At 44.1% G+C, this 13,465-nt stretch overlaps 1 protein-coding gene across 2 annotated transcripts; it reads right to left on the bottom strand.

Moving 5' to 3' along the window:
* Positions 1-282: 282 nt before the first annotated feature.
* On the bottom strand, positions 283-12,218 carry LOC115150148 (solute carrier family 41 member 1). 2 transcript variants are annotated; one of them, XM_029693117.1, is made up of 10 exons: positions 11,270-12,218; positions 9,603-9,710; positions 9,331-9,402; positions 8,675-8,819; positions 8,229-8,375; positions 6,984-7,128; positions 6,567-6,646; positions 4,614-4,748; positions 4,064-4,212; positions 283-1,563 (listed from the first exon to the last, which is right to left on the bottom strand). In XM_029693117.1, exons 1-10 carry the CDS (start codon positions 11,462-11,464, stop codon positions 1,390-1,392), a joined length of 1,350 nt encoding a protein of 449 aa, XP_029548977.1. In that variant the 5' UTR covers positions 11,465-12,218; the 3' UTR covers positions 283-1,389. The 2 variants fall into 2 exon arrangements, with proteins under 2 accessions (XP_029548977.1, XP_029548978.1); XM_029693118.1 differs by having other exon boundaries at positions 11,251-11,327.
* Positions 12,219-13,465: the final 1,247 nt, after the last annotated feature.

The raw sequence follows: 13,465 nt of genomic DNA, 5'->3' as shown, positions 1-13,465 counted from the left end.
CTGCATCGCTTTATGAAATCTGTGGTTTTGGTAACGTTTTACCGTGTGTGTGAGAAATAACGGTTGGGGTGTTCAACACAGGTATTTATGTCCCCCCCCCCCCCCCCCCCCTATCAGATTATCAGCCAGGGTGCCGTGGTGTTGAAATGCAGGGTCGCCACAAGGACGTGTTTGAATGTTGCTGGTGGTGAGGTCACATTTTATTGATCTGTTTTGTAAAATCACATGACATGCATTGATTCTACTGTAAGATATGTGGGGTCATAAAATGGAAGACCGGCATTGTATGTGAATGGTTTTATTCCAACAATGGAACACATTGATACAAATTTGGTTACTAAAATAACTTGCTCACTAGGTACAATCTGACTATTGTTAACACAGTAGCATACATACTAAGTCAACATGTGTCCTGTACAATTGAAAACATGATTCTAACTGTTGAAATCTTTGGTGAAAGTTATATTGTTTGTGTCATTGCAGAGCATCAAAGATGATTTAAGCCTGTTTTTAAAAGTATATATTAGTTGACTTAAAAGGCCCCATTTATTTGAAGAGATAAGCATAACACTTTTGGCACAAAAAAATAATAACAAAATGTGGGCAACAGTGGTACAGTATGTGTTAGAGACGTTGATACAAACATTCACTTTCAAACCAATTCACTGCAGCAGACTAATTGCCGATCAAGCAACATTGCCGGTGTCATTACTTGACTAATAATAAGAAACAGAAATACTGCACTTGACTCCTGTAGTTTGTACAGTAATGGTTGGAAGGCACAAATGAAAATAGCAGTGGTCGATCATTGAAATTGTGATACATGGATTAATCCCATGTCCTCTATTGGTTTATAGTGTGTATATCCCGTGAGTGCATTAGTACATTTATTGTGACTAAACTCACAAGTGAACCATTTTTGAGCATGAGGATAAATGTATAGACAGTCAGCAAGCAAACAAGCGCAGACAACATTATTGCTTTAGTACAGTGCATTTGCCATTTTACCATTAAAGCGTTTACAGAGGACATCTCAACAGGTAGCTTCTATGTGGTTACTGGGTGCTGAAAGACTGTCGAGCTACAGTATACAGGTACTCCCTTAGCAGCATTGATTTCTTAAGCCCTGTTTATACCTGGTTCTAACATGCCACCTTTTCCCTGATCTTTTCCACATTCTGATTGTGTAGACCTTTAAAAGACGCATTGTGATCAGACCTTATAAGTGTAAACGGACAAGATCAGGACGAAGGACGCATGTTAATGGCAGGCATAAACAGGGCTTCTGTGGAGCCAAGAGACCGTATGTGAAGTCAAGCTTGGTGGTTGTCGGAGGCCTGTGAAACTACAGTGTGTAGGCCACGTTGTTAAATCTTAACTTCAGTCGCACTAGACATGGTGGGCTGGTATAGACTGAATGGCCCTGAAGCTCAGGGCCAGGAAGCTGGTCCCCAACAGATCCCCCAGAGCCGTGAGGTACGGGATAGAGTAGTTATCCGGGTCCAGCCCCCTCCGCCACATCCAGCGCACCATCAGGTCAGCCAGGTACAGCAGAATCACAACCTGTGAATCAGTTGACAGCACGATGAGTAACCCACTAGTGCAGGTAACTGAGGGAAGTTGGACAGTGCAGAAGCTGTAATACAATGTCCCTTCAACCTGGGAAAGATGTATAGGCCATGTTCAATAGCTTCTCTGTTATACTGTCTAGTAACATCCCATTATTGTGTAGATTACTGGCAACACACACTGTATGTGTAACAAGTAAAAAGAAGTTGAGGTCATGTGAACAATAAACATTAAGGGCAAAAACCCGTACATGGTTCACACTGTCAGTATACATTTATTTTTGTTTTTCAAATATCTAAAAAGTTGCTAATGACACCACAGGTCATATCAACTCCACTGAAAAATATGTTTAATCTGATAAGTAGCAGGACTAAAACACTGGGCTGGTGTTCTACAGATGTATCGGTATACTGGTCAGCATTTTCAGCGACGTGTGGTTTGAATTGCAGCGCCGGAGTTTGGCAAGAGGGCTGAAAACAGTAAATCTTGTATTAACATTTCTACTAAGGCCGTTGTTTATATCGGCAATGGCTCTCGTAGTGTAAAACTATGATTTACTCGACCCAAACCCTCAATGTGTGAGATCCAAACAAAAGAGAGGTGTAGTGTAAAGGAACATCTGTCCGTGAAATTGACATAGGCTATCTGGAAGGCCATAGTTAGTTACTTTAAGGAGCAGTTCTCTCTCTGTGGGTCTAACCCCAAGAAGTTCTGGAAAACGGTTAAAGACCTGGAGAATAAACCCTTCTCCTCACAGCTGCCCATGTCCCTTAAAGTTGATGATGTGGTTGTTACTGATGTGGTTGTTGTTTAATGACCACTTCATTAAGTCAGGATTCCTATTTGACTCAGCCATGCCTCCTTGCCCGTCCAACATTTCCTCATCTCCCACCCCTTATAATGCGACTATCCCCAATGCTTCTCCCTCTTTTAGCCCTGCCCCGATACAAAGTTTCTCCCTGCAGGCAGTCACTGAGTCCGAGGTGCTAGAGGAGCTCCTGAAACTTGACCCCCAAAAAACATCTGAGTCAGATGGTTTATACCCTTTCTTCTTTAAGGTTGCTGCCCATGTCATCGCCAAGCCTTTCTCTGACCTTTTTAACCTGTCTCTCCTTTCTGGGCAGGTACCCATTGCTTGGAAGGCAGCCACGGTTTGTCCTTTATTTAAAGGGGGAGATCAAGCTGATCCTAATTGTTATAGGCCTATTTCTATTTTGCCCTGTTTATCAAAAGTGTTGGAAAAACTTGTCAATAATCAACTGACTGGCTTTCTTGATGTCTATAGTATTCTCTTGGGTTTGCAATCTGGTTTCTGCTCAGGTTATGGATGTGTCACTGCAACTTTAAAGGTCCTCAATGATGTCACCATTGCCCTTAGTTCTAAGCAATGTTGTGCTGCTATTTTTATTGACTTGGCCAAAGCTTTTGATACGGTAGACCATTCCATTCTTGTGGGCCGCCTAAGGAATATTGGTGTCTCTGAGGGGTCTTTGGCCTGGTTTGATAACTACCTCTCTCAAAGAGTGCAGTGTATAAAGTCAGAAAATCTGCTGTCTCAGCCACTGCCTGTCACCAAGAGAGTACCCCAAGGCTCAATCGAACTAACCCTGATTCAGATGACCATCCTACCCATTACGGAGACATAATTTATAGATCAGCAGGTAAGGGTGCTCTCGAGCGGCTAGATGTTCTCTCTATACCCGTCGCAAGACCCACAAACAAACAAACACTCAAACTGGACAGTTTTATCTCAATCTCTTCATTCAAAGACTCAATCCTGGACTCTCTTACTGACAGTTGTGGCTGCTTTGCGTGATGTATTGTTGTCTCTACCTTCTTACCCTTTGTGCTGTTGTCTGTGCCCAATAATGTTTGTACCATGTTTTGTGCTGCTCCCATGTTGTGTTGCTACCATGTTGTTGTCATGTTGTGTTGCTACCATGCTGTGTTGTCATGTGTTGCTGCCTTGCTATATTGTTGTCTTAGGTTTCTCTTAATGTAGTGTTGTCTCTCTTGTCGTGATGTGATTTGTTCTATATTTATGTTATTTATTTTATTGTATTTAAATGTTTTAATCCCAGCCCCATCCCCGCAGGAGGTCTTTTGCCTTTTGGTAGGCCGTCATTGTAAATAAGAATTTGCTCTTAACTGACTTGCCTAGTTACATAAAGGTTAAATAAAATAAATAAATATAATTGACATAAAATTGACATGAACTTTCACTTAATTTATCACAAAGTTCACATGTTTATGGCAATACAGACATAGGACTTTATTTTTGCAGTGTCACTATGGAATAACTAGGTTAAATTAAATTATTTAGAATAAAATACTATAGCATAGAAGTGTCAAAATAAAATTCCCCAAGGGCCATATTCAGTTTTCACCAAGGTCACAACTTTTTTTTAAATACATTTTTTGCCATATTTCACCTTTTAAAGTAGGAATGGTACAGTGTGTCATGTCTGTGGTACATATCAGTTTGGCCTCTGACCTGTAGCAGGGCCGCACACAGGTAAAGGCAGACAAAGGCAGGCGTGAGGGCGCCATGGCCGCCATTCAGTAAGTGGATGGTGTAGAGGAAAAGCAGGTGACCCGGAACTACCAGGAAGACTAGAACCCTCGCTGACTTGGAGTTGACCCCTGTTGATGAAAACAGGAGACTTAGACGACATCTTAAAAGTAAGCAGAAAATAAGCTAAACTTCCAAAAGCCTTTTAATGTCTAGGAGGAAGTGTACAAGAGAGGACAGGGTACTGACGACTGTTACGGGTTAGTAATATTGTGTGTAGATGTGTGCAGTGTTCATTTGACCCCCCTGCTTGTTTTGTGTTTCTTTTAAGTTTGTTTGACTGGTTAGCTGAAGGTCAGGTAGGGGTCAGGCCAGTGTTGTGAAGGACAGGCAAGGGTCAGGGCAGTGTTGTGAGCTGAAGGTCAGGCAGGGGTCAGGGAAGTGTTGTGAGCTGAAGTTCAGGCAAGGGCAGTGTTGTGTCATCTTGTGTGTTTGTGTGCGTTTGAATTTGAAGTGTGTTTTGACTGCTGACCTGAGGAGCAGAAGGTCAGGCAGGGGCCAGGCCATTGTTGTGTCATCTGGAAGGGCAGGGTCCCTGGCATACTCCAGTAGTGTAGGTAGGTAGAGATGCGGCTGGCCTGGATGGCTACCAGGTTACCTCCCACACCTGGGTGAAGGGAAGGAGCCGAACAGTCGTTGAAATACCAGTAGGCATTTTTATAATCGTATTTTGTTGAAGTTGTCTGTTGGTCCTTTGTAGCTCAGTTGGTAGAGCATGGTGCTTCTAACACCAGGATACTAGGTTTGATTTCTGGGACCACCCATATGTAAAATCTATACACACATGACTGTAAGTCACTTTGGATAAAAGCGTCTGCTCTATGAAATATTATAATTCGTTATTTACATATTTAGGCTTGAGCTTTGGGTTTAGTAAATTATAGGTATTTTCAAGGTTATGATGAAGCGTCTTCAAGGTAATTTTAGTTGATTTTGTTTTTCTGCAACTCTTTCTAGTTAATTATGTAGGGATAATTCTGATGTGAATGTAATAGCATATCTTTAAAGTGAGTTTGTGCGTAGAGATTGCATGATCTTGTATCCATTGGAGGTAAGGAGGATGGAGGGAGAGAGGTGGAGAAGGACAGAAAGATTGATAGGCAGAAGGAAAGAGGGAAGAAGATAGAACAAGATTGGGAGGGAGGCAGAGGGAGAAAGGTAAGAGAAGAATAAACAAGGAGGGAGGGAAAAAGAGAGAGCGCGTAAGAGAGAAAAAAACCCACTGAATGGCAATGCAAATGTACTTCCTGTCTTGAAATGCCGATTAATGCGAAAAGTTTTGCTAGCGTTAGCTGAGGCTGGCAAAGATATAGAGGAAATCCTCTGAAGCAGACAGTACATAGTTGTCATTCTAAAGAGGTTTATGTAAACCTTATTGTTAGTCTTCTCCAGCGATGGTGACTAGCCGTGGGCAACAAACATTGTCATGCTAGTCTTAGGCTGTGTTTACACAATTCTGATCTTTTTTTCACTAATTGGTCTTTTGACCAATCAGATCAGCTCTGAAAAAAATATGCTGTGAAAAGATCTGCTGTGATTGGTCAAAAGACCAATGAGTGGGAAAAATATCAGAATTGGGATACTTATTCAGTTGCACAACTGAATGCATTCACGTGTCTTCCACATTTAACCCAACCCCTCTGGATCAGACATGTGCGGGGGGGCTACCTTATTCGATGTCATCAGCGCCTAGGGAGCAGTTGTTGTTGGGGGTTAATTACCTTACTCAAGGGCAGAACAGCAGATTTCTTTCACTTTGGCAGCTCAGGGATTCAAACCAGCAACCTTTCAGTTACTGGCCCAATGCCCTTAACCGCTAGGCTACCTGCCGCCTTTAAAACATTAAACTTTAAAATTACATTGTTTACAATAGCGCAGTGGCTTCATGTAATTAGTAACACAAGTTATAGTAATTTACTGTCATACTTCAAAGACTGTTTAAATGTAACAGGACAAGAACCACGCCTGTCTATTATTTTGTCAAACATGCCATCTATCTTTCCACCAAGACAACCAGATGTTGTCTTCTAAGGAAAGGAGTACCAGATTTTACCTTTAAGCTTACATCATATGTTACAGTAGTGGACAGGCTAGGGATGAGTGGAACTTAATGCTCTTTTCATAACCACTTGAGACCAATAAAGCTATGGCTTCTCGACTCGTACCCATGTCCAAATGAGATTTCATGGCGGTTTTACAAGATACATATTAAGCAATGGTAAGCAGCATTGCAAATGGGGTAAACCTGTTTCTAGTTTTGCCCATGCAGCTGTTTCTTAGATGGCTCCTTGAGGATATTTGTTAGTAAGGAGGAAGTAAGAACTCTTCAACATTTAAATAATATTGAGACAAAATTGAAATCCGAGCATTGAATTACACACATGCCCCACTCTTTGATCTGAGGAGTTTGGTTCGTTCCACTCACCGTTGATTACGGGAGTGAACACCGCCATGCCCTCAAAGTTCGGGTCGCTCACTGTCTTATCCAGTATCAGGCCCCCAATACTGTGGTTTACAAGGATACAATGGGACACAAACGTCACATAACATGTTCAAAGCTGTAGATTGTCTAAGGGGCATGTGATAAGTTCCACTCTGTGTCCTCCATCTGCACTGATCTGAAAGGAGAGGATAGGTGAAAGTGATATGGTGCATTTAAGCCTACTGACCAGTAGCTGTCACCTGTCCAGTTCTGTAAAATCAGTTTGGATAAAGGTGACAAAAGGCCTTCAAGTTGCGCTCGTAACTGCAAGTGAATATACTGCATGTTTGTTTCTTCGAAATCTAGTTGAAAGCTCATGGATTGAACATTGATAGAATGCTGATAGCCCCAGGCATTTACCTGCTGATGGACATGGCCACGATGACGGGCTGCCACCCAGACCTCAGCACCTCTCTGATTGGAGGAGAGTGCCGGGCGATGACCACCCACAGCGGAATGAGAACCAGGAAAAAGCCACACACCAGAGCAGGCAGGTACCACATCTCTGGAAGACAGGAAAGGTAGCGAGTGTGTGTGTGTGTAAGAAAGTGGGCACATTCCACATACACATTTTCTATGCAGGTAGAAAAGAAGTGTTACAAGAAATATTGTTTGTCAACATGATAAAATGATCCTATAATCTGGGCAGACCTGAATGGAAATTGCTCAAGTAATGTTAGGGATTTGGACATTTGAGAACATTGCCCGGGTACATTTGCTGCCCACCCAATGTACTGTGTTGGACATTTATTAAGCAGACCTGAAATAACTAGTTGTGAAAGAGACTGTGCTGCCCTCTACCGATGACACAATTGAAGTACCGAATATTAATTTTCTTTCGAGAGATTTGAGGATATTTCATTTGGAAACTAATAAGAGATTTTTTATTGACTATAAAGATCAATATGATTTTTTTAATGCCTGGAAAGGAAAATGAATGTGAAATGAAATGAAATAATGGTGAAGTTCTGTAAGATATCTTGTTGGTGCTCATAGTCTATTCCAGTTTGAAATAATGAGAGATCAGTTTCAAACCTACACATTCTACTAAATACTTTGAACATTTGAAAAGAACTGGCCTACTGTCTGATTCTTTACCCTTCTCGTCAAAGAGTGCTTCATGGATTTAAATGGAATGGATTGGTGTAAGAAATATTGTGAAAACTCTATCTAGTCCACCCCAAGCATACATCAATTCAAAATGTTTAAATCCATGAGGGGGAGTGAACAAGTGCCCATTTCAGGGGAAGTGTAGGGAATCAGAACCCAGGCATAGTGGAAATGGCTCCACCAAGGCTTTGCTCAATATTGCATCCAGCCCAAGGAATCATCAATATGGGCCTAGTCAGTGATAGGGGTTAAGGTTCAGATAACATTTGGGCCTATTAGATGTCAAACATCCTTTCTTACTTTTATATATTTTTTCGACTGGACAGAAAGTCAGGGGGATAGACAATGACAAAGCAATGATGGGTAGGAAGGGGACAAACAATGGCTGAGCCGAGGCTCGAACCCCGTCGCCGGGGGAGCATGGTCTGGGAGTCGAGTGTTACCGCTCGACCAGACTCCGGCACATACCAATTATTCTGCTGTGAATGATCTGACCTTTAAACCGGAAGAGGAAGCTGCTGACCCCAGCCAGCAGAGAGAGGGTGATGAGGTCACCCAGGCTGGCAGCGATGGGCGTGGCCACGTTGTCAGGGTTGATGCCCACCTTCCTGGAGCCAATGATCACTCCCACCATCACCAGGCCTACCGACACAGAGAGCGGACTTTAGATCTAGAATCATCTAGTTGTAGATACATTTGTTGGATAAAACCCTATTGTCAAAATCAAAACTCAGGAATCCATAATAATTGCAAAAATGCCAAAATATTAAACATTATTCTTTGAAATGCCCACTGAGATTGCCATCTTAATTTTGTACTCTGATTTAGCTATGCTAAGAAACACTAACTTAATTAACATCTGAACGATGGAAGTGACACTACCTAACACTATCACTGGCTAGTGGCATGACAGCTATTGTGGTTTTGTCTGGTTGACTTGCCCAATGACAGGGCAGCTACAAAGGCTGTGGTGACGCTGCTGGCACATAAAACAGCAGCCTGCAGCAGGTCTACACGACCCCTGGTCATCGCGCCCAACCCCACTGCAGCTACTGCAGCCAGGAAACCCACCACTGTGGCCTGGACCTATGGAGGGAGAGAGAGAGAATAGGAGAGGTAGGGAGGGGAGGGGGAGCAGAGAGAGGGAGAGGGGAGCAGAGAGAGGGAGAGGGGAGCAGAGAGAGAGGGAGCAGGTAGAGAGGGAGAACAGAAGATGCAGCAAGGGAAGAGAGAGAGAGAGAGAGAGCAGGGAGGGAAAGGGAGAGAGAGTGAAAAGGGAGCAAGGGAAGGGATGGGAGAGCAGGAGAGGCAGGGAGTGAAGGGGAGAAAGAATGAACAGAAAAGGGAGCAAGGGAAGAGGAGAGGGGGGGCAGGAAGTAAAGGAGGGAGATGTAGGGGGATAGAGGGAGGGAGAATGAGGCATAACACAGACATGTCATTGCCTTGATACAGGGAACCCTCTTGTGCCCTCTGTTGGATTCACAGATAAATGTACTTTATAATAACCTGTGGTTGACATTACAGGCTAGCCAAAGTGACAGCACTGGTTTGATAAAATGCCATTGGCTGTGTTCGCTGAAGGAGAGGTCAGTGTCACCTGAATGAGAGCCAGGTTGCTACACACTATCTTCCACTGCTGCTTTGGATCATCCAGCTGCCCGGTGTTCGCCTGATAGGGACATAGACCGGTTAGGAGAAATATTTAACATTTTAAATGGTGTGCGTGTGAGTTTGTATGTAAAATCTAGTTTTAGTTTTACATTCAAACATGTTGTGGCAGCATTGAATGTGTGTATGTGTGTCAGCAGTGTCTGTGTGTGTGTGCATGCATGCCTACGTGTGTGTGTGTGTGTGTGTGTGTACACTTACTGCTGTAGACAGTCTGGATGCCAGTGTCATCTCCAGGTTGCCTTTCAGTCCCACCAGGGCTGGCACCAAGATAAACACCTCTGTGATCTCCTTAAACACTTCCCAATGCTGAAACATACACAATGACCTCTTTAAACATGTCCCAGTTCTAAAACATGAATAATGATCTCCCTAAACAGTTCCCAGTGCTGAAACATACACAATGATCTCCTCAAGCACCTCCCAGTGCTGAAACATAACAATCCCTCCCAACACTGCCAGCCTGGTTGCCAAATATACAGTACTCATGCTTTAGCCAACTGCTTGGTCGTTGTCATGCCAAAACAGAAGGGAGTTGGATCAAGCACAAACAGATCTGGCAACCAGAATAATTCACTGCAACAGGAAAAGACTATTACCGCTATTATATCATTTCTTTATTCAGATTAAAACCATAATCTGTTGCTGTTGTCATCCCATTATAATCTAATAACAATAATCCGAACATGTTAAGTATGTGACACTAAAATGACAGTCTTACTGTAACTTAGTGGCATACAATAACTCTTGTTGATTACAGGTGAACATTTTTTCTTTTTTTTTCTTTTTCTGCACATTTTCATTTCCAATTGAAAAGGAACAAAATCCCTGAGCTTTCAAGGCTGACTTCAGTCAAAGTCACTACCCAACCCACCAACCTATTCCATTATTCAGGGAGTCAGTCACGCCATGCGACTGCTGGGATCTTTCCAAAAGGTGAACCAGGGAAAGAGCTATTTTGCTGCTCTATACTTATTTGCCTATATGTCATTTGTGCTACTCTACTATCTATACACTATGCCTATCTGCGTGTTTTATAGAATGCACTTTGAAGGGCAAGGTACTGACCTCATCAGTCAAGTGGGTCATCCATCCTCAAAATGTACCACGGAGTATAGCCACAAGTTAGCCTGAGTCCCAGTTCTGTTTGTGCTGTCGTGCCAACTCCTATTGACAATGACATAGGAGTTTGCAAGACAGCACAAGCAGATCTGGGACTCGGGCTAAACTTCAAGTGCATGATCTATTCGATATTGACACACATTTTCAAATGGCTGCAGCCCACTCGTGTCGTGGATGCTCTTTCTAGCTGTCATTTGTAGCCACTGTCAGGGGTCTTCTGACTGCTCTTTGAAACAGCTTTGAAGTCCCCAGATAGATTTACTGCTATCGTCCTGTCGTCTGTTTATCAGTCTCTCCTATATTTTCCATACCATGCATGTCAAACCACCTCCTACATTTAAATTGGCCTCTTTATCATTTCATGCTACATTTCCCACAGTTCTCAATGCTTTCTTGATAGTTTCTTCCTACATTTTCCATAGCAAACAGCTCGGCTCCTCTCGCGACACAAGCGTCACGTTGCCGGAGATGACTCAGTAGTGGCTGCGTCCCAAATGGCCACCTAGTCCCTATATAGTGCACTACTTTCGACCAGAGTCCCTGGTCAAAAGTAGTGCACTATAAAGGGGTTGCTAATACAAAGCAATCTGCCAATGTAGACACCTAAACCTCTGTGGCAGCGCATCTCTCTCACCTGTTTTTTGCTTAGATTGAAGGGGATTTACTCAACACATCACAGCATGCCCTGATAAATACAACACACACACAAACAAACACATACACATACACTCAAAGTTAGCCCATACTTGAACCAAGTCCATGACTATGCCTGCCGCCACCATGCCCAGGCCGGCCACCAGGTAGGGCAGTAGGATCTGAGCCGCGATGAGCCAGGCACTCTCGGGCAGATAGCCATGGGGGAAGCGGGTCAGCTTACAGGTGAAGCCCCTCAGCTTCTTCCCCTGGTAGCACAGCTCTAGCTCTAAATGGGTGACCACCATGGTCTCCGCAGGTCCCAGTTACCCCATCTGGAAAGTCACCAGTAGGGGTTAAGGGAGTGACAGCTGCCCCTTTTCACACCAATCTCCACCACTAATGTCTTCTCTGTGGTATGGTCTCCTCTTTGATAGTTTAGTTTAGTGAATGAAAGTTTCTTCTGAGGAGGGAAGCCTGGTTTTGACGACAACAAGAGGGGAGATTCCTTCCAGTCGACAACAGCAAATCGCCAAACGCTCTTTAACCAATCCACTGGGCTCAACGTATTTCAGAGGCTTTAGAATGACAGTTTGTTTGTCCTTCTGAATGAGAATGACATTAGAATGACAGCTTGTCCTTCCATCTTTAGTCAATGTTGCTAAGATAACACAACAAAGAAAGAATGCCAATGGTGGAGAAGGCTGAAGAACGATATAGACTGCCTTTGACCTCTGGGGTGGAGGTCACATACACACGCAGATATGGGTCCTCCAGATAGGGGTGTCTGCCAGGACTCTTCTGACACCCGCCGCTGACAGACAGACACAAACACTCACACACACAGTCCTCACGCTTCGCTCTTCAGTAGGCGAGCTGCCGAGGAGCTCCGCTGGAAGCAGCCAGTGCGTTTGCCGCCGCGGGGCCTGAAAAACGTCCACGTCCTCTGTGACAAGGACAACCAGAAGGCTGCTAACTTTTTCTCTGCCCTCCCCAGCCGCTGCTCGTAATGCCTCTGCTCGTCACACTGCCCTGTGTGAGCAGCCTGGCTGGCCTGGAGTCCCTTTCTCATGTTGGGCTGGAGAGACGTGACGTGGGGCGCTGGTTGGTGAGTCGCAGATGAGAAACAAGGTGATAATAGATGACGGTCCGTGGTTCTAAGGCTCGGAAGGCAAAGGACTGCAGGGTGACATTGAGTGAGGATGATGAGGTGTGAGTCCCAAGGCGAAGCGTTAAGAGTACCTGTCTAGTTGCTGGCAGGGGTTTCCTCTCCTCTGGGACGCAAACAAATTGGGTCGTGATGTATTTCTGTGCAAGTGGGAGAGAAGGAGGGGATGCTGCTGTCGTCTGTGCAAGCAGGGCTATCAGACTGAAACGGGTGGGAGAGAAGGAGGGGTGCTGCTGTCGTCTGTGCGAGCAGGGCTATCAGACTGAAACGGGGTCTCTCTCTATCTCTCTCTTTCTATCCCTCTCTCTCCTTTGCTTTCTTTCTATTTTCATTCTTTCTACCTTTCCCTCTGTCTCATGATAACTCCATCTTGTTCCTCTCTCTCCTCTCTTTTCTTCCTCGTTGTTTCATCCTCAGTGCCAGCATGTGCTGTACCTGTCACCAACACATGGATTTAGCCTGGTCCCCTCTAAAGGACATCTGTTCTCCTTCCTGACTGTCTCCCCTCCATTTGTATAACATCTTCTGAGCTTATGGGGTTTTGGCTTTTTCTACCTGTTAGTATTATTAGCCAGTCTCTCACCCCCCTCACCCCCTGTCTTTTTCTCTATTTATCCCCCTTCTCACTTAAATTCAGATTGAAACACTGACTAGAGAGACATTTAGTAAATATTTGCCAAACACTGGAAGTGAAGTAAATATCAATAGCTTCTTAATCATTCATGACCATGACAGACATTTGAGACCTGCATGCTGTTATCCAGAGAGGAGAGAAGGAACCGAGTTCAGCTCTTTATCCCTCCTTGTCCTATAGCCCCCCCCACCCCACACACACACAGTGAAAGTGAGTCAGCTGAGGCGTCCCTGAGACGTGACGTGGACAGTCTGTTGCCTCCTGCTCCGCCACTGACACCTTGTTGGAATTTAGAAGTCCCGTTTATACCTGGTTCTAACTTGCGTCCTTTGTCCTGATCTTGTACACATTTTGATTGTCTACACCTGTCTAAAAATGTGGACACAATCAAAAGACACATTGCGATCAGATCATCCTGCCCACCTCTGGAGGTAGTCAGACACGCATTGTGGCTGGATATCTTACAAGTGTAGACAAATCTGGACAGAGAAACCATTTAAATCATCA

The sequence above is a fragment of the Salmo trutta genome, chromosome 16, assembly GCF_901001165.1.
Source record: "Salmo trutta chromosome 16, fSalTru1.1, whole genome shotgun sequence".
NCBI classification, from domain to species: domain Eukaryota; kingdom Metazoa; phylum Chordata; class Actinopteri; order Salmoniformes; family Salmonidae; genus Salmo; species Salmo trutta.
Note: the sequence above shows the minus strand (reverse complement) of the source record. Positions and strands in the feature narration are given on the sequence as shown.